The sequence below is a fragment of the Lutzomyia longipalpis genome, chromosome 1 (assembly GCF_024334085.1).
Source record: "Lutzomyia longipalpis isolate SR_M1_2022 chromosome 1, ASM2433408v1".
In the NCBI taxonomy this organism is placed as follows: Eukaryota; Metazoa; Arthropoda; class Insecta; order Diptera; family Psychodidae; genus Lutzomyia; species Lutzomyia longipalpis.
This window is the reverse complement of record NC_074707.1, coordinates 37,166,333-37,188,536: the sequence shown is the minus strand read 5'-3', so window position 1 is coordinate 37,188,536 and position 22,204 is coordinate 37,166,333. Positions and strand designations below refer to the sequence as shown.

The following is a 22,204-nucleotide window of genomic DNA, read 5'->3' as shown; positions in this document are numbered from 1 at the left end:
TTTTTTTTTTTATTTTGCACAGCATTTCTCTCACCCTTGAAAGAAATTTTAATAAAAATTAGATTTCGTCAGAAATTTTTTTTTTTCTTAATAAAACTAAGGTCTTATACATTCTAAAGTCAATCAAGATCACGTAAAACAGTAAGAAATCTTCAAGAAATTAGTTTTCTTTAAAGAAAATAATAATTACGAGCTAAAATAAATTTTTACATTCCGTGACGAAGTGTGAGAAAATTCCAGAATTTGATAAATATAAAGCTGTTATCTAACTCTTTTTACATTTCTTTTTAAAATTCCAACTTTTCTAACTTTCTTTCATTGAAGGTATGTGCACAATACCCAAGATAGTTAAGTACTTGACAAGACAGTGTAACGAGAAAGCATAATTAAATCACTACGCTACTTAATTTACAATAGCTGTGAACCTTATTGCGTAAGGACCCCGGTAAACCAGAAAACATGGTAATGAATTCCTCATCTTGTTGTTTTGTGTGTTTGATTATCGAATAAGAGCGTGCAAAAAAATGATAGTGAACGTGATCTCTACTTTGGACTTGAGATCAATCTTAGCTCTCACATTCCGCGTGATCTTACGTGATCTCATTGGTAAGATTTCGTGTGATCACGCATTTAACCGGGAAGTTCAACGTTTTTTGTTTTCCTTAGTGCCAATCAGCATGATCACTTCTACAAGAGCCCGAAATTTAGATACTACAGCAAGATGATGATCTTGTAAATGCGACAAAAGTATTTTTGTTTTAAACAATAGGCAGAAGAAGTATTTTGACATACATAAAAAAATTTAAAAATTCATTTTCTTTTCATCCATACTTATCATGAGAGTATTATGCGCGAAATCTTAGATAATATTTGTTGGTCACAACAATGGAATATATGTCAACGTGAATAACTGGACCAGATACATTACGAAGCATTAAACAATGGATTAGGTTGCATGTCATCGTACTTAAGTCGCAAGTTATGGTATACTTTGCAGACAGATATAAAATAAAATAACATAACAACTAATAATAGTAAAAAAAAATCATAAAATAATTAAAAATTAAATCATAACATCAGTTGAGATCACATTGCGCAATAGTGATCACCTCGCGATCGAGGTGATCTTGCGCAATTCCGATATACTTTTTATAAAGTCAAAAAATTTCTTTTTATACCGCAACAAATTTACATCGGAAGTGGCGACAAAAGTGTGCCGAGAGTCACGTCTGCCACCATTTCCGAGGTGAAAGAGTTGGAAGAAATGCACGAAAGAGAAAAAAATCCACAGACCGGGTGAAATTGTGACATGATCGCCGCGTCTTTCACCTCAATGTGTATTTAGTATTAAATAAATTTTATAATAATATTTTACATCCACCAGCTAAGTGGAGAAAATATACAACCGCATAGACACAAACATTAAAAAAACGATGTTGCGCAACAATTTTACAATCTAGCGTAATAATGTGAAAATCAAGACGTAAACCACACGATCTCACAGACTGTCCAGTCCATCGATCCTCAAACTGATATGCAACTTAAAAGAGTGGACAAACACCAGATCCATCGGCAATGTTTTCCCAAAAACAAGGTGGTAGATGTGGCTGTGTGGACAGCATCACGCGCGCTGACCGCAACACTCGGAAGGTGCAAAGAAATTCAACAACAACTTTCTTCGATTTTGTAATCAATCTGACCGTTGAATAATGGATATTTATGGCACAAATTTTATACATAATGGATTAAAGTGGAAGTGGGGAAGGAAGGAACCACAGCCACTCCCTCCCAAAAAACCCAATTAATACACTGAAACTATTTTTTTTTTCAAGATATTTCAAGAAATGTCACCGATCTTTTATCCATCTTGCATTCCACAGTGATCTATAGTAAGATCACACGATCACTCTCTTAGGAATTTTCCCCCAAAAGAGATCAAATTAATTCACGCGGCATTTTATTTGGCAATTACGGGGAACTTTACAACGTGTAATGAATTAGTCGAAGAAGAAATTCACGGCATTAAAGTGAGATTCCATCGATAAAAGAAAGTACAAATTTGTTAAGTTTATTAACGGGATTCGTAAGAAAAAATTTACGATGTGATGCAAGATCTTTTTTCGTTGGGTTTGTTGTCGTCAAAAAACCAGTAGAAGTCACGCAGTTTGCATGAATATTGTCTGTTTAAATGGCTGATCTTCACACTCTCGGAAGGGAACCCAAAGGAGGGGCATTTTGTAAAAGAAGGGGTATAGAAATTTCTCCTGAAGATCATACACCAATGATCGTGATCCTTAAATTGATCATTACCTTCGTAGATTGATTAATTGCGATCAATGAGATTAGGATAATTTCGTTCTTTGATTTATCAATTTTTATTGATCTTTGATTAAATGCGTCAAGATCGGATAAGTAATATTATTAAAAATTACCAATATCCTTTATAAATAAACGGATCTTTAGTGATCTTCATTACGATCCTACGATTTTTGGTATGATCCTCGCTAACTTTATCAGGATCTCTCTCCCCATCATGATCACTTCAACATAAAACAACCACACCAGCATTGCCATTAACTTTTAGCAGTAGATCTTAAATTGAGTATGCGATGCGTTTGTGTATGAAATGAGGGGAAAGGTACAACGATATGCGGCGCCAGAGAAATGGTATGCGCCCCCACCTCCGGTGCAAGAGGTGCCTTTCTTGCACTCACTCTCGACAATACCACCGTGCAAAACCCATTTCCGAATTGTCGAGCTCTTTTAGTTTATCCACGGATATCGAACTAGTTAGTGGTGTTTCTGAAGTGTGTGCTGTGCGAGAAAGACTTGCACTTTCGCAAAGATTTTTCATACCACAACGCAAGTGTCTTGTGCTTACCCAACAATTGCCCCATTGCGTAAACATTTGCGTTGAACATCGGTGGCTGCTCACAGTGCAAAGACAACCCGACTCACTTTTGTACGATTGAGAAGATCGTGAAGCAAGCCAGATTTTTTTTTCAACTAAAAATTGTGAAAATTCTTTTTTTCTGTGAGTGGAAGTGAAAAAAAAAAGCGAAAATAAATCCGAAGAAAAGTCAGGATTATTCAAGACTTACGATTAAAAGGAAATTCAAGGATACATACATTAAAGGAGACTCAGCTAAAATGGATAACACCCTAAATTAAGTGAGATATCTATCTTGATGCGTGTTTGTTTGTTTCTTCTATTCTTTATAATAATAAAACAAAAAAGTGTTGTGAAAGAGGGTGAAAAAAAAATGAAGAATTTGCAAGACCTCTTGCTCAAAAATCGACATATGTGTGGGAATTATATATTTGTGTCAAGACTTGATTTTTTTCCTTTGGCACAAGAAAACCACTTTCAACACTTTCAAGACCTATTGATCAAGAAAGAGGTGTCTCCTCGCATGCAAAAAGCCAGTGTCTGCGCGGAAATTTCTTCCTCTTCAGTGTGTTGAGGCAAAACCGATATTACCTAACAAAACTGATACAATGGGAATTAAATAATAGTTACAGCTATAAAGCAGAAGAAATCTTCCGCGGAAAAAGTAAATAGATGAGAAACTTTGAAAGAAAGCAAAATTAACTTTGCAGACTGCTCGTACTTGCAGCTTGCGTTAATGATGTTAATGATTTCTTGATTGATGTATTGATTTCCGAGTTTATTTAAAACCTACAGGCACATTATGATTACGTCTTTTAATGGATAAACCGGCTTGTTCTTGATTATTTCTTAAGCCCAGAGGACTCAAAAGTTCCACAACCAAAGGCTCCGACAAAGTCGTTGCAATTTTACAGCGTAATTCGCTTAGACAGTAATCAAGTTTGATTTTTTTGTGATAACTTGCCACTTTTAGAGGCAAATGAAAAACTTTTCAATTAAGACTTTCTAAGAATTCTTATGCGTTATGTCTGCATAATTCTTATTCAAAGAAAAATTGAAAACCTTATAATTAAAGCAAAATCATTGCTTTAAGAGCTATGTGATGGCTTTTCAAGTGATTTCAAGATAATTCAAGTGAAATGAGTTAAAAATTCAATATTTAGGGATTCAATTAGTTCCATTCGATGACCCTTACATACCACTTACAAGGCTCATGCTCTTGGTATACGCGAGATGGACCGCATTTTAATTGGCATTCACGGAATGAGTGCACAATTGATACTGCATGGGTAATGATTGTGAAAAAAAATGATTAATATTCATCAAAAGACCAATAGACAGTCCAACATCAGAAAGCAAACTGCAGGGAGCAATGGCAAAAATAAAATTTTATTAATTGATTTGTGTAGTATGAATTTTTTTGAACAATATATGCAAAAAACACGATGGCAGTTCGCGATTTCACTTTAAATTCCTCCAATATATCGGAATCATATTCCTCAATCAATTCCATTTAATTAAGACACACAAGAGTGCTAATTAGAGAGTTGGAGAGCTCTGAGGCCAGGAAAAAATACGTTGCAAGCTGTATGCGGAAGGCACATATAAGATTTTGTGTACAATAAGCCCACAATGTATAGCCAAAGAGCCAGCGTGATCCGAAAGAAGGAAGAAAAGTCGAACGATGAAAGAAAGAAATGCAATTTGCATATAGGAAATTTTTCTTATCATAAATCACTCAACATTCAACTTCTAGCTGTATGTAATATGTAATCAAAATGGAGACAAATGTCTGGTAGCTCTACCACCGTGTAGATTAACCAGGGAAGATGAAATGGAAATTATGTTGAAAAGTTGCATAGAATGGAAGTAGTACAGCCATGAATCATCCCGCACACGTTGAATCTCTTTCGATCCACTTTCAGTGTCTCAATTGTTGAGCATTGCCCTCGCGTCGAGCCCGCTCTGTGAGACTCTTGTGAGTGTGCAATGAGATCAAGACGATAAATAATGCAACATTTTTCCGGTTTTATGCTACATTCCACGTGACAATTTATGGTTTAAAGATACGAAGAAGATGTTTATGGAAGCTTCTTTTTTCCTACTCGAGTTTGCCTAGTTTATGCTAAAAGATTTAGGTTAAACTTTATTGCAATTTATTGATTAACTTAAACATGATTCTATGTAGAGGAGAACAGCCTTTTAAACTTTAAGAAATTCACTTATAAAGAAGCATTAAAGTCAGTTAAAAAGAAAATTTATTTTCCGATTTAGATCATTTTAATTTAAATCAATATTTAAAGAAAAAATCTTCAAGGTATTTAGGCGAAAATTAAAATTCAACACTGCCTTGACATAGCGTGAAAGTACGAGCACTTGCTGATCTATTGCCGTAATCTTTTGACCACAATAGTGCTACATTACTTACTTCCCATTCCTCTGTTTCGCCACACTTGCTTTAAGAAGCAATAAATCATTCAAAATTGTGACTTACAGTGAAACTCCCACCGAGATGATTGAAAAGACACAAAAGACCAAGACTTTATTGTAATTTAACTCAAAAATGTATTCCACTTTCCATTTTGAGAAGTCCACCGATAAGATGCGAAGGGAATACCTTGAGAAGTGCTTCAAAATAATTTCAATGGAACTATCTCGTATCTTCTCTAATTTAGTGTCCGAAAATCCAATGAAAAATCATTGATAACAACCTACTAAAAATCATTCAAATTCTGAATGAAATTGAGGAACTAGCCAAGACCTTTTTGAAAAATTCAAGATCACATATACATTAGGGACCGACAATTAAATGCTAAAGAGGCGAAAACATTTCGAAATCTTTTTTATTTTGCTTTTTTGTTCTGCACGAAAAATGATTAATATATATTTGTTCCATTGCATACAAATGTTTTGGAATAAAAATGATTAATATTCATTTTAAAAGATTTCAATTCAATTCAATTCAATTTCAATTTATTGCTCATTCCGCATTTTACAATTTGGAAGATTTAGGGCCTAACCTAGTTGTTAGCTGCTCGGCGCCCTCTCACAAAAAAATACATTCATTATAAACACAAAGAAAGATACACTAAGACTTCGGCACATTTACGAGTACATAGACCGCAGCAACTCCGCGACCATATCCACACTGGCCTCACACAGCCACCTCCTCACGCGATCAGGAGCCAACGACGACAGACGGCGGGAAAGATTGTTTAGTATGATTGGGGCAGAATAATTGAAAGAGCGTTTGAACTGCTCCGTCCGGGGTCTCGGCACATTAAAGGGCTCCCGACCGCCAGCAGCAGCCCCCAGCGCGAGACATCGCCCATTTCCATCGCCGCCCGCAAACCTCGCAACTCTCTCCACGTAAAGGTGCCGCAGCGGGAGGAGCCGCCACCCAGCGAACAGTGGAGCAGATGCATCAGTTCTTCGCGCAAAAGACATGACTCTCACGGCACCCTTCTGAGCCACCAAGAGGCCATGCATATGTGTGGCAGCAGCGTTTCCCCATAGAGCAATTCCGTAGCGCAATTTGGACTCCACAAGCGCACAATAGACGGCCCTCATCAGTCCTCCCGAGCAGCTGCGTCGCAAGGCATACAGTTGCCTAGTAACCTGCCTGACGGAGGTTCTAACAGCATCCATGTGCGCATGCCAAGTGAGTCCAGCATCGACGATGAGTCCCAGGTATTTGAACTGCTGCACTCTCTCTATCCTGACGCAGCGCTCCGAACACCCGCCAACGAGCCTCCCGCAGGTCGCCGAGTGACTCACCAGATCATTGTGCTGATTGGTATCCCGCCCGAAATCCATCAGGACGGTTTTGGTACTCAGCACCATCCCATGAGCATCCAGCCATCTCCTAATATATGCGAGATCGCGCTGCATGGCCACATTGACCTCATCGCGCGTTCCGCCGTTGTAGAGGAGCGCCATGTCATCAGCATAGGCCGTGATAGATCCCAGTAAGTCGGAACACAGTAGATCATCGAGGTAAATGACAAACAGCAGCGGACCCAGCACAGATCCCTGCGGTACACCATATTCGCACACCTCAGGCACACTCAGGCAGTCACCTCCAATTCGGACACACTGCACTCGCCCTCTCAAGTACGATTCCAGCCAGCCAGCCGCCACACCCCGGATGCCAACATTCTCCAGTTTCGCCATAAGAACATCTTGCCTGACCAGGTCAAATGCTTTGGTCAGGTCCAGAAATAGCACAGAGGCGCACGCACCCTTGGGGCGATTGAGAGTCTCGCTTAGCTCACCAAAGAGCCTTAACATTGCGTCCTCACATCCACAGCCCTTCCGAAATCCAAACTGCAAGGGAGACAGCAGCCTCATATCACTGAGGAATCCGTAAATTCTCTTGTGCATAATTTTCTCCATCACTTTTGAGATTGATGAGACCAATGTAATTGGTCTGTAATTGTTTAGCAACCGCGTGTCACCCTTCTTGAACACAGGAACCACCAGCACCCGCTTGAGTGCCTCGGGAAACTTTCCAGTCACAAACGAGAGGTTTATGAGACTCGTCAATATGTCGACTATACTCAGGGAAATCCTTTTGAGAAGGTCACTGGTGATTCCATCCATCCCTGCCGCGCTCTTGCTTCTGAGGCCGCGTATTGCATCCATAACGTCCTGCGTTGTGACAGGCGCAAGAAAGAAGGTGCGACCCGCCGGCTCCCGCACGTGAGTCAGCTCAGACGACACATCAGAGAACAGATCCCTTACAGCAGAGACGAAAAAATTATTCATCTCATTGCAAATCTCAGTTCGTTCCGTGAGCATCTCGCCGTCCATAGATCTCACGCTCTGGATCACTGATCTTTTTTTCATCCGGCCTGTGATCTCATTCACCACCTCCCAGCATCGGCCGTAGTCATTGCCTGCCCTCTCCAATTCCGCCGCATAGTAAGACTCCTTGGCGTTCTTGACATCAGCACAAACCCTTTTAGAGTAGTTCTTACTGTACACAGCGAGGCGCTCATTTGATGGATGCCTGCGAGCTAGCTTTTTCAGTTTGTACTTCTTCTGGATCCTTGCGCACAAGTCACCAGTCATCCATGGTTTAATCGGACGTCGCCTTCTGCTGCGCCCCGGTCGACTTCCACTACTGGAACATTTATTTATATTGTCAGTCACACGACTAATGAACACCCTAAATGCTGTGTCTACATCTGTTGAGGCAGCAACATCCGTCCACGTCTCGCGCCTGAGGCATGCATTCAGTTTTCCGTAGTCAGTCCTGATTTTAGACGGTCTCGAGGCATTTGCCTCTCGAGATATACCAGCAGCGCTCAAGGCTCCCCCCACGTTGAGCACAACGGTGGAGTGATCAGTGATCCCAAAATGCAATACTCTCGCGTCGCCACCATCCCCCCATCTGGGAGAGCAACGACTTCTTTTGATTTATTATCATATTATTATCCATCACGTTCGATGAAATCAATATTGAAATTGAGAAAGTCTTCTTTTTTTTATTAAATGCATTGTCAATATTAATTAAGTATTAACATAATATTCAATTTAAAAGATAAACATCACGATATTGTAGATTATTTGATTAGATGAAAATAAACTTTTGAAAAAAACACATGGAATTGTGTGGGAGGAACGCAATCGACTTCTACGAAGAAAAAAATTATCATAAAATCTATTTTTCACCGCGCTGTTTGCTGGGAGAAAGGTCAGAAGAAATGTAAAATAACCTCCAATATTGATTTCGAAGCTAAATCTGCATTCAAATGCAATTTTCAGCACTGCACCGCAAATAAATAAGTGTCTGAATCACCACTAATGGCTAAATAAATTGAGAGGAAAGATTGCATCGTACAATTATTATCAAAATCTATTTAGTAATCACGCTGTGAATTTATTCACCACGTATATAGCAATTTTCCATCAAAATCCCACCTCATTTCACCCATTTATACTTATATGTAATTTTCTTCTACTACTTTTCTTCCGCATCGTGATCACAATGACAGATCAACATTGATCCTCATTTGTGCCTGCCTCACTCACCCAAAAAAGTAGCATTTATTATTTTCTCATTTAATCGCACGAAAATACATCTATGAGTAAGTCTTTCACCTCTTAGACAGCCCAGGAGGAGCTAGGCTTGAGCTCCCCATCATATTCTTTGACGCCTTCTTGGAACCTTTCCGGGGCTCAAAAGATTACCGTGATACGGCAGAAACCGTGAAAATGTAATTATATGGTTTTCAATTTCTGCACAATGAACGAAATGATTGCATTTTCATCTCAAAATGTCAGTCATTGCAACTATCTCGTACAACCACAATATTTACCTACTAAAAAAAAGAGCTTTGTGGCTTTTTGATGTGAAATATGCTTGCGAAAGGAGAGAGGAAGTCCAAGTTAAACAGGCGGAACTGATAATGTCACAAACTCTTAATATACCGTCATATATGTACAACAATCTTTTATGGGTGTAGCTTGATGTTACTCTGCAGTTTTCCACAAATTCCATATAGGACAGATATGGTGTGCAAATTGTGAAGCATTTGGTTGAAATTTAGCATTTCAAACTATCATAAATCATTAAGAAATTCTTTGTAGATATTTTACTAAAGAAAATTAAAGTTTTCAATCAATATATAACACAATTAATAAATATTCGGCAAAATGCTTCGTACACTTAGGATGTTTTTTGAGTATCAATAAGATATTTGAGTGTGAATTTGAAATTTTTTGCGTTCTAATAAGACAAATTTACGTCCAAGTTATTTTCCAACATTCTTTACCACGAAAAAATATGTTTTATTTAATACCAAAGAAAGTTGTTTTTATTGTAACAAATATTTCAATTTTCTTTCTATGCTTCAACATTTCTTCCACATGTCTGTAAAACTCTATTAGTTGCAAGTGGAAAACCAAAAGCTCCTCTCTTGAGCTTACAGCAGATAATGCAATTAAGTCCTCCTGTATAGTAATATCGACAATGTTTCCAATTAACCATAAATGTTGGAACATACTCGAAAGTCATTCTCACATAATTACCCCACAAATGGATGCACTAATTTATTTAATCAACATATTCCATGTCTCCTAAAAAATCCCTTCATAACTCTTGCTTTTTTCCTCATTGAAAATAAGCGGAGAAAAAGTTTTTAAAAAAATCCAATGAAGCATTTCCTTCCACTCTGAAGAATCATCGCATCACGCTAAATTGAATGTTTCTCATGTTTGAAAGAATAAAAAAGTGAAATTCACATAATTTTCCCTTCACATTGCAGCTGTCTTCATGTAAATTTTTATTTTTATAATGTTGAGGCGACACGCGGGTATTGATTGCCGTCGATTTGTCTGTTGTGCAAGAAAAGCTACGCCTCGCGACGGAGACATAGAAAATGGAGTCAAGAGCCTTGTGTAACAATTACCTTGATAATGGACATGACAATAATATGTCCATACGCACAATCCCACGTAGGTATAGGATGGATATTTTTAACATTCTGAATTAAATTAAAATATTTGGCCCAATTTCTTCGTCATGCCAACCACGAAAAAAATCAATCATTCGTACGACACGCCGTAATTAATTTTTCACAAGTTATTCTGTAGACTTTTCCATGCATTTTATCTTATTTATGCATCTCTTGTGGGATCTTGAACTTGAGGGCAAGAGCATTCACATATAACTTTTGCCGTTTGACTGCAAAGTAGAGACGTAAGTCACGAAAAATATTCTTTGAAAAACTTCTAAGAAAACAAACCAAACTTCCTCCCGGTCAATGGAACATTTCATTGTCTCTATTTTATTTACCTTTTAGCCAAATAAATTCTAAAGATCATTGCACAATAATCCATTGAGAGTGACATTACACTGTAAATCATAAAATCACGCGAGACAGAAAACAAACAGCAATAAAGGAAATTGATAATTTATTTTAAGAGATAAAATTAATTCAGCAGAATTTATCACAACTTTAACCTTAGGTTTCGTAAAGTTGTTGACCATTTTCGAAGATTTATGCAAATTCTTCAAAGCATAAAATTCTCTGCCTAATCAAAGCGAAGAAAATGAAGATCACAAAGGGGCGAATAAATGTGAAAAATTAGTTTTTTTGTTTGTTTGTTTTTTCAACTTGTGAGGAATTAAAGAATATCTTTCTAACATTAATGACTTGTCTTGCATCGTTTCCAATGATCTCAATGCGAAATAAAAATAATCTATTTGTGATCTTAATGTTTTTATTTTTCAAATTGTGTTTCACATAAATAAAAATTATTAGACTCATTTGAAAAAATATTATTTAATAATTTAATTTAATTTTTTTTTAATTTTATTATATTGTACAAGTACATAAAACACACAAACTCACTACTTATTCACCCCTAGATTAATTCAAGTGCCAATGGCACAGCGAATTTTAAAGATTAAGGAAGACATAACGCAACGCCGCAACTCGATTAATACGAATTATAATTAGATGAGCAGACTCGAAAAAAATCCGCCAATAACATTGCAATAATTTTTGGTATGGAAACAATCTTGAGATGCTTCCTCAAGAAGAGATGAGTTCACTTCTTGGCCATTGAGGAAAGAAAAATAAATGGTTGAGGAAGCTGCGGAGCGACAATTAAAATGTCAAAAATATCTTTTGTGCATCGCTGAGTAAAAAGTAGCAAGGTCTGCAGAATCATTTATTTTTTTTCACACCCATCCCATTGCAAATTGATACTTCACACCTCTAAGGGAATTCATCAATGTGCAGAAAAAAAAGGAAAATTAGTTGGTGTTCCACTTCGTGGCCAACACCAAGTATTGTAATCGTCGGAAAAACCGACCACCTCAGATCGGGTTCAAACTTGGTATGAGCACGTTTTAGACATCCCACATTACGAAAATGGTGGTGGAAAATTTTTGATCCGGCCGGCCGGCCCGCCGGCCGGCCTACCGGCCTGCCGGTGGTCCATACTTTGTCTTATATCTCGAGAACGGTAACAGATAGAGGCTTCGGGTTTGAAGTTTTCTATAGAAATGTGGGTGTAAAATTTCATTTTTTCGCATTTTCAAAATCCAAGATGGCCGCCGTCCGGCATTTGGAACTACCATCAACCACTTCCCTTACAGCTAGAGGTCTGAAATTTTAGTATGTTGTAGAGCTCAGTGAGCCGTTTTCATCGATAATTCATACTTGAAAATCGGTCAAGCGGTTTAGCAAATATGGCGGCCTAAAGCAAAAAGTGTTTTTTCAATATAACTCGAAAACGGCTTGACCGATTTTGATAATCTTGGTATCAAATGAAAGGTTTTAAGAAGCCCTACAACTATATAAAACATTTCAAGTTCTAAAAATGTCCACAAGAGGCGCTAAAATCAAAAACAAAAATTGCCTAACTTTAAGGGGCAATATCTCCGAATCCCCATTATCGATTTCTTTTAAATTTTGATATCTTGTAGCAGGACTAATAATCTTGTACCAGTCCAAAAATGAAGAAATTCTATGTCGCCGTTTAGAAGATATAGCCATTTGAAAAATTCTTGAATTTGAAAAGTTCTAAGAGCCATATCTCCTGAACGGCTTGTCCGCTTTGCTCATCTTAGTATCAAATTAAAGGTTTTGCAAAACTCTACAACTTTTTTAACATCAGAAACCTCTAGAACCATTTCTTCAGGACAAAAAATGCCAAAAACTATTTTGGTGAAACAAAAATCCGCCATTTTGTGTTCTAGAGGTCACCTTGAAATGTATCGAAATATATGTCAGATGATAATTTATTTCAAGACGTTTCCAAAACTAGTCAAGAAATTTCTGTAGGTTTTATAGAACCAGAGATATAACCATTTTTATCCATCAAATTGCCGAATTTTACAAAAAAAAATCAACTTTGCCTACTAATTCTGCTTACAAATCGCACTACATCACATAAACAAACTTTTACACGTTGTGGGACACCAACTCTTATAACTGGACGCGTTATGATTGACTTTCTTTATGGTTTCTCAGAATGTGCAAGATGGGATTCCCATCCCACACAATTTCCATGCATCAGACACAAAACAATGCAAATAACGCTTCGTTTTCTTTTCTTCCGCGCAGAAACTCATCTGGGTGGAGTGAATAACATCTCCTCGATCGACATGTCCAGTCAAGGAGCCACTGAGACTGGGACTTTTGGCAGACTCTTCACGAAACTCATCGTTCACCAACCCCCAGCCACGGACCACTGAGGTGTGGAATCACTCGACGAGGCACATCCCGAACCCCAAAATGGTGCTCAATGTCTTGATAGCTTCATCTGTGATCAATACGACATTCGGTGTGATAACCACTAGTCTCTGGGTGATACCCTTCCTCCTGGCTGCAATCTCATTCTATCGCTACGATCGCGTTGATCCTGAATCTCGCCCCTTAGACCGCCGTGTTGTCCTATCTGAGTACGACTTCATTGTCATCGGTGCGGGATCAGCGGGTGCTGTTGTGGCAAATAGACTGACTGAGGTGCCAGACTGGAATGTTCTGCTCCTGGAAGCAGGACCTGATGAGAATGAAATCTCCGATACACCCTCACTTGCCGCCTACCTTCAGCTCAGCAAACTCGACTGGCGGTATAAAACACGAAGCTCAAACACATCCTGCCTCGGAATGGTGAATAATCGTTGCAACTGGCCACGTGGGAAAGTTCTCGGTGGATCCAGCGTGCTCAACTACATGATCTACGTGCGAGGCAATAAAAATGACTATGATCTCTGGGAATCCCTCGGAAATCCCGGTTGGAACTATGAGAATGTCTTGTACTACTTTAAGAAATCCGAAGACAATCGCAATCCCTATTTGGCACAGTCTACGCGCTACCATCGAACTGGAGGATACCTAACTGTGCAAGAATCTCCCTGGCATTCACCGCTTGTGGCTGCATTCGTTGAAGCTGGAACTGAGTTGGGGTACCCCAATAGAGACATAAATGGAGCCGATCAGCGAGGTTTTATGATAGCTCAGGGAACAATACGACGAGGAAGTAGATGTAGCACATCGAAAGCCTTCCTTAGACCCATAAGATTGCGAAAGAACTTTCACCTTAGCATGAATTCGCATGTAACAAAGATTCTAATTGATCCAAAGACAAAGAGAACTTATGGGGTGGAATTCGTAAAGAATGGCAAGCGGTACCAAATTAATGCTAGGAAGGAGGTAATTCTTTCAGCTGGAGCTATAAACTCCCCCCAAATATTGATGCTTTCGGGGATTGGACCGCGAGAGCATTTAGTTGAGAAAGGAATTGAAGTTCTGCATGACCTACCAGTTGGGGATAATCTTCAGGACCACGTAGGAATGGCAGGATTAACTTTCCTCGTGGATAAGCCTGTAACACTGATCCCAACTAGAATGAATCCTGGGTCAATAGTCATGCATTATGTGGTTAATGAGCGTGGTCCAATGACCAGTTTGGGTGGACTAGAGGGTGTTGCCTTTGTCAATACACCCTTAGCCAATAAATCCGCCAATTGGCCTGATATTCAGTTCCATATGGCACCTGCTTCAATTAATTCAGACGGTGGTGATCAAGTTAAGAAGATTCTTGGGCTCAAAGAGAGCCTCTACCGAGAAGTCTACCATCCAATTGCTAAAGAGGACGCCTGGACGATTATTCCGCTCCTTTTGAGACCAAGATCACGAGGATGGGTGCGATTGTACTCGAGGAATCCCTTCCAGGCTCCCATAATGGAACCAAACTACTTCAAAGATCCCCACGATATTAAAACACTCGTGGAGGGAGCAAAAATAGCACGGAAAGTCTCTGAAGCCAAAGTCTTCAAGCAATTTGGGTCGAGAATCTACCGGAAACCTCTGCCCAATTGCAAACACTTAAAATTCTGGTCAGATGAATACATTGAGTGTCACATACGTACGATCTCCATGACGATCTATCATCCCGTGGGAACAGCAAAAATGGGTCCCGCTTGGGATAAAGAAGCCGTTGTTGACCCACGTCTACGGGTGTATGGCGTTTCTGGGCTAAGGGTCATCGATGCCAGCATTATGCCAACAATTTCAAGTGGCAACACAAATGCTCCCGTAATTATGATCGGGGAGAAGGGTTCTGATCTCGTGAAAGAAGATTGGTTGGGTGAAGATTTTATAGCAAAACCACTCAGAGATCATTGAGCTGTGCCCACAAAAAAAAACAACACACACACCTCATTTCACACCTCGCGACAGACACAAAAACGAAATTCCACGTGCTGAATTGTAGCGGTGAAGTGTTAAGTGATAAACATTGGTCATTATGCTATTCTGTACATAAATTTACGATTTTTTAAGTTATTTCGCATGGTAGAACTCAAGTGCGTGCCATTTTATAGAGAGAAAGAAAAATAGCTAAATCATCTACCAATTAATTGCACATGTTGACATAGAAATGTTGTAAAAAAAATTATAGTATGTTAGAATTGATGGGTATAGAGAGTTCTTTAAACGTTGTACATAATTTTATAATAGGAAAATTTTAAATAGAAAAGAAAAAAATCTTGATCATGCTATTTGTGACGAAGGTAGAATTCTTATTATGTAAATTCTTCTGTCAAGACTCCGCAAGAGATGGTGTTATTATTGAAATCACTCGGATATTCTTTTTGCATCTAATCAATGCAATTAAAGTTCTTGATACATGGAAAAGTGACTTAATCAAACATCCTCAATTATAATCCCATCTAGAATTATCCACAAAATTAGAGAAAAAAAAAACAACAAAGAAATTACAAATTTATTACATAGCAGAAAACAAGCTCTTAACATAGGTGGAAATTACATGTATACTTGTTAATCTCACAGAGATTAAAAGTGATTAGAAAAATAAATAAAAATTTCCCTTCTTGCAATTTTTATTTTTGAGATTCCATAAAAAATTTGCAAACTTTTTTTTTCTCCGTGAGAGTAGCTAATTATTTCCCAGAAATTTTCCAAATAGGGCATAATTACGTGGCGTGGAAGAAAATTAAATTCCACGGAGAAGGGTATTGTTAGGCGGGAAATCCACATGAGTGAAAAATATGCTAATTTTCACTTCAAGCGTCATCACTATGAGATAAATCTTGTGTAGTTGACGATCAAATGAGTAATATTCCTTGATTTTAAAATCATATACTGTGGAAGAAAATAAACCTCACCTTTCCGCTGAGATCTTGCATAATGCAAGAATACCTAATTGGTTATTTTTTTTTATTATTATTATTTTCTCTCTGCGTCTTTTTTATTCTCGTTTTTTATGTTCGCTCTGACTGTACCATACCTCGGTGACCCTTAAACGAGCATACACCTCAATTATGGAGATGGTAGCCTTGAGTATTTTGGTCGATGGACGCTCCGACTTGTCCAAAGAATCTCACGCATTGACTTCCTTAAGAATCTCCCAGTGAGCTACATATACGGTGCTTTTTGATCATTTCTCCCATAACCACGATAATTCATCGGAAACAACCCGCGAGATCATGAAGATGTTGAGCGTGTAAGACTCCATGGTGATTGCATCAATTAAATGATTAATAAAAGTAGCTGGGAAATTGGATTGTCCTTAAGCTCAACCAATCCATGAAAAAAGCCTTTTGGAATCTTCTCCACTTTGAGTCATTAAAAGAAAAAATTCTTACATGAAACAGTGATAAAGTTAATGATTAATAAAAGTAAATTAAGTATAGATAGTGCCCACAGGGCCAAACATTGAGTTCATTGCATTCCTTTTGAGAATTTTTTTTAATTCATAATTTTAACTGGACAATGTAAAATTTAATTTTGTAGATTTTAATCTCCCGTCGAAATTTGGAAAGGTCCATGGTCTCTATATACACACAAAAAAAAGCCTCCGCGATAGAAGCTGATGTAGTTGTTAGACAAATTGTTGTATATAAAAGTCAATGAATCATGCGCTAAGTAAATTGACCGTTAAAATACATTTTATTGTTGCACCAAATAATTTATTTATGCCAATTATGCAAATATGAAGTTATATTGGTAGGACGTGGAATATTATTGAATTTTATTCCCTTTGCATAAAACACTGAGAAAAAAATATTATGAAAATTACCTATGCTTTTAATTTTTTATGGCTTAAAAAATTTAAAAGAAAAAAACGATTAAAAAAATAAATCGATATTAGAATTTTATCTATTCAAAGCTTCTTTGCATTGAAGCTCCACATTGTTGAGAAATAGTTAGGCACACATTAACCAATGGACACTTTGCTTGAATATTGTATCCAATCAGAGACAAGCTCTAATTCTTCTTCTTATTAGTTAAAACATCAATATGAGGTTTTAACTGTAATTTAATAGAGAAATGAACTAAACTCCACCCAGATAAGATTGAAATTATTTGGAATGTTTAAGAATTTTAATTTAATATAAAATGAGACAAATTTCTCTCAGTGTCTGAAATGACATCCACAAATTGAAATATTTGTCAAGTTAATAAATCAAAATATGTATAAATCACGACTAAACGAATTTAAGCTATATTTATCCAAAATAATGCTAAAAATTAGGTTTCAAAAATCAAAGATAAAAGCATTTTTATAAACAAATGCCTATTAAAAATTAATTTTTACTAAAGAAAGTTTTTAGCCACCATCTTGGAACATTGATTAAGTCTCAGTGTACGTGATAAACACTCAAAAGATGACACCATAAAATACAATTTATGTTTTTTTTATATATGTACATAGTTGTATGTAGTGTAAATATATTGTTGTGCTGCAATAAATAAGAAATGAAAATGAAAATAAGCTGTATGTATATTCTCTGAGTATATTGTATTTTTTTTAATTTGCAATCTCGGCTCCATTAATCTTGAAATTTTTCTCCCTCCTCAACTTCCATACACATTTATATTTTTTCCGGCCAAAAAGCCGGAAGAAAGTCCACCTCAAAATCGAAGAACGAGTTGCAATGTAGCCATTGCAGACACCGCGATAAGGTGAGTCCGGTGTGTCGAGGTGAAAAAATACCCATTGATGGAAAACAAAATTGAAAAATTAGGCGATTGTGTAATGGAAAAACTATATGGAGGTATGTTTATATGTATAAAATTTGAAAAATAAATTTTGAGAGCGGAATGAGTTTGAAGAAAAATTTAAAAATTCAAGAAACTTGTTTCCTGCACATTTCGTGACCCCCAAGGACTCCACCATGCGTATTGGTGTGTGCGTTGGTCAGTGTCACAAAAAGCACCGTACAAGAGTGGCTTATGGAGTCTCTCATATGTGGCGAAAATTTAATATGCATCACCTTTTTTTCCTCCATTTATTCTCAACACCATGTGCCCGTGAGAATCTTATAAATATAGACGGGGGAAACTCACTGCTTCATTCTCACATCAACACCGACTCACGACCGGATCGCTTGTGCATTCTCGCGGTAGCCGATAGTCCAGATAGTGAATGGGAATTTATGCTAAATTCAACAATTAAAACATTTTTTTTTTATTATTTAATTCCATTTAAATATGTGACGATGTTGTGTGCTTAGATAAATTGCAAGTGAGTGAAGATGAGATTGCAAATTCTCAGAACTTTAAGAAGATCAAGTGTGTGAGCCCCCCAATTTCCGGGTTAAGAGTTTTCGCGCCAAAGGACGTGCAATGAGTGACTGATTAAGAACCTTTGGAGTTTTAAGTTTTTCTTTAAAAAGCAAAGTGAAGTGGTGCAAAAATGTGGATAAAAAGAATATTTCTAATTGCTGTGATCTTGATTGATTACACGGTGTGTCAATTTCTACCACCTGGACAAGCCATCATTGATTCCGTTTTCTCAATTAAGAACTTCCTCGAAGACGGCGGACAGAGGCTCACGTTTGAGCAGGATAATTACTTTATAAATCAAGAATATGATTTCGTAATAGTTGGTGCTGGATCAGCGGGATGTGTGCTGGCGAATCGTCTCTCGGAGAATCGTGATTGGAAGATACTTCTCCTGGAAGCTGGTCCACGGGAGAATCTCCTCATGGATGTCCCCATGTTTGTGCACTATCTCCAACAAACCAATGCCGATTGGCACTACAAGACGGAAAGTTCCAATGGTTCGTGCCTTGCCATGGTGAACAATCAGTGCAAGTGGCCACGTGGGAAGGTCATGGGGGGATCCAGTGTGCTCAATTATATGATCTACACACGCGGCAATCGTCGAGATTATGACAAGTGGGCCGCAATGGGGAATTCCGGGTGGAGTTGGAATGATGTTCATCCCTACTTCCAAAAACTCGAGAAGAGTCATATAAAAGACGGTGTGCCCGGATATTTGGGCACTGATGGCCCAATGGCGATCTCCTATCCCAATTGGCATACAAAAATTGCCAAAGCTTTCATAAAGGCGGGCATTGAGAATGGTGCATCATACGTAGACTACAATGGCCCTACGCAAATAGGCTATTCGTATTTCCACACAACCACTGAAAATGGTATAAGAAAAAGCTCCAATGCTGCCTATATTTATCCCATTCGTGGAACAAGAACAAATCTTCACATAAAGAAAGAGAGCTTCGTCACGAGGATACTAATTGATCCACAAACAAAGCGAGCTCATGGGGTGGAATTTGTGAATGGGAAAAAAACCTACCAGGTGTTTGCTAGGAAGGAGGTAATAATGTCTGCGGGAGCTATAAATAGCCCACAGTTACTTATGCTGTCGGGAATTGGGCCAGGAGATCACCTCCGTGAGCATGGTATTACACCATTAGTCGACCTAGCCGTGGGCTACAATCTCATGGACCACACTGCAGTTCCTATAGCCTTAACAGTCAATGCTAGTTCTATGTTTATTGAGAATGTCGCCACGGTGCCCAATCTAATAAGATACGAGAGAGAAAGAAAAGGTCCAATCTCCTCCATTGGAGCATGCGAAGCTGTGGCTTTCTATGACTTTGATCGACCCACAGACCCAGATGGATGGCCAGATATTGAACTCTTCCAGCTCGGAGGTCCCCTCTATGGGGACTCAATCTATCGAGACAACTTCAACATTCGCACATCAATCTATGCTACAATCTACAGTGAAATGGAGAAACAGGCACAGAATGGATTTCAAATTTGGCCCATGATTCTTCGACCAAAGAGTCGCGGGAGGATTACGCTACGGAGTAGGGATCCATTTGCCCACCCACGCATCTATGCGAATTACTTCTCAGATCCACGAGACGTCCGTACCGTTATACGGGGAGTGAGAAAAGTGCAGGAGTTGGCGAAGATGCCCGCATTGGCGCAAATTGGTGCAAAATTAATTGACTACGAGCACCCGGTGCCAACATGTGCTCACCATGGCATTGATTCGGACAACTACTGGGACTGTGTGATTCGTCACCTGACCTTTACCATCTACCACTACTCCGGGACATGCAAAATGGGCCCCCAGAGCGATCCAACAGCTGTCGTGGATTCACGTCTCCGTGTCTATGGCATCAGCAATCTCCGTGTCATTGATGCGAGCATCATACCAGAAATTCCAGCGGGTCACACCAATGGGCCCACACTCATGATAGCCGAACGTGCGGCTGATTTTATTAAGGAAGACTGGAATTATGCACAGTGAAGGAGAATCAAAGCACAAAATTAATGCCCCCTTCTTGCTGTTTTAGGCGACTGAAGAGGGGAAAAGTCAAGGAAAGACGCACAAAAGTAAATGTAAGACCAAGACATAAACAAAAAAAAAAGAAACGTAGATCTATCACTAATTTATATACGGAAAATTAATCATTAAGGCAATATATAATGTTTAGGAAGAAGCAAAAAAAAAGTTAGAATACTCAAAAACCTCAAAAAATGTGATTAAGTGTGGCAATTTTGTACAAATTGCTCTCAGATAAGTTAAGTTATTTTTTCTTTAATAAATAATTTCGTAAATTAAGAGAAAAAACCATCAACGCTTAACTATTTCTGTGAACTAAATAAATGTGAGATTAAATGAAAATGCGGAGAAAAGTATGTATAAGAGATAATGGAGATAATTGTATTTAATTGCCAGTAAATTGATTAAAAGACCACGAAAATCAAGAAAACTATTAAAACTAGAATTACTTTTAATTCCAATTGTTCAAAGTCAATAACTTTTCCCTTCAACACCGAGGTCTTTGAGGTGTGTGCGCTTTTTATTGCCCCACGGCGCCACCGAGAGAAGGCATTAGGAAAAATTCTTATCAAGAACATCTTTCTTGTTGTAAATTATACAGAAAGAATTTGCAAAGAATCCCAGCATCATGAAATGAGCTACCAAATTCAAACACTTCCATCATCTTTATCTCGGATCTTGCGTCAATCTTTGCGAGATTCTTTTTTGACTAAATTATACGAAGCAGAACGCTGCGGGTAATTCCTGAGGGAGTTTCTTCAACGGGAGAAGTTTTTTTTGCTCCATGTTAAAGACGGGGGCTTATTTTGTAAGACATCTTTCATTGTATTTTTTCCACAAGTCTTCAATTTGGCACTGTAGCGTAGTCATATGAAAAGCAATGTTCATTACTCTGTGGTTCGAATGTGACTGTCGTCACTTCGGATTTATTCAATCAAATCATACCATTCATTTACATTAAACATACGCATAAGCAATAACATAATGCATATGCTACACCTTCCTCCTTTTGTTTCATCTCTCCTTCTCCTCCTTTTTTTTTTTTTTTTTTTTTTTTTTTTTTTTGCAATATATGTTCTAGATAAATTTTAAAATTTTGTTTCATTCTTTGCAATAAATGTTCTACATATGCTAGGTATTTAGTTTTCTTTGCAATAAATGTTCTAGTCTAGTTACATTTATAACTGTTATATTTATATCATATTTATTTATTTATTTATATTATATATACTATTTATATATGTTTTTTTTTTATGCATTTTAATTTTATTTATTCCCATTATTATTAATTTTTTCATTATTTATTGTTACTATTATTTATTATTTTTTTTTTATTATTTTTTTGTATTACTGTAGTTTTAAGTACATAATTTTAACATATTGTTATGAACTATTTTGGTCTTATTAGTGGATAAATTTTTAATCATCGAATTAACTCCATCTCTTCTTACAATTTCAAATGGTCCTTTATATAAAGGTTCCAATTTACTTCCAGTTTGCGCTTTCAGCCAAACTTTATCTCCAATTTTGAAATCTGTTGAATTACAAGTTGTATCATAATAGTATTTAGCCTTTAACTTATTCTTGTTCAACTTTTCTTTTACAAATCTTAGAGTCCTTTCAATTTTGTATTGTAATTCTGCTGTATATTGGTCATAATTATAAATTGGTTGTACATTCCTATCTTGCCAATTCTCTAACAATTTTGCCTTTTTCCCATAA

General features: G+C 37.6%; 3 protein-coding genes across 4 annotated transcripts in view; 2 read left to right on the top strand and 1 right to left on the bottom strand.

The window, feature by feature from the left end:
- LOC129787150 (flotillin-2) overlaps positions 1–22,204 on the bottom strand; it is a 131,420-nt gene that overhangs the window by 89,735 nt on the left and 19,481 nt on the right. The window lies entirely within an intron of this gene.
- Positions 7–17,655, top strand: LOC129787129 (glucose dehydrogenase [FAD, quinone]). Its single transcript, XM_055822465.1, has 2 exons — positions 7–3,171; positions 12,973–17,655. The coding sequence occupies exon 2, from the start codon at positions 13,144–13,146 to the stop codon at positions 15,037–15,039; it is 1,896 nt and encodes a 631-aa protein (XP_055678440.1). The 5' UTR covers positions 7–3,171; positions 12,973–13,143; the 3' UTR covers positions 15,040–17,655.
- LOC129787136 (glucose dehydrogenase [FAD, quinone]-like) lies at positions 17,641–20,912 on the top strand. Its single transcript, XM_055822473.1, has one exon. It carries the CDS (start codon positions 18,575–18,577, stop codon positions 20,444–20,446), a length of 1,872 nt encoding a protein of 623 aa, XP_055678448.1. The 5' UTR covers positions 17,641–18,574; the 3' UTR covers positions 20,447–20,912.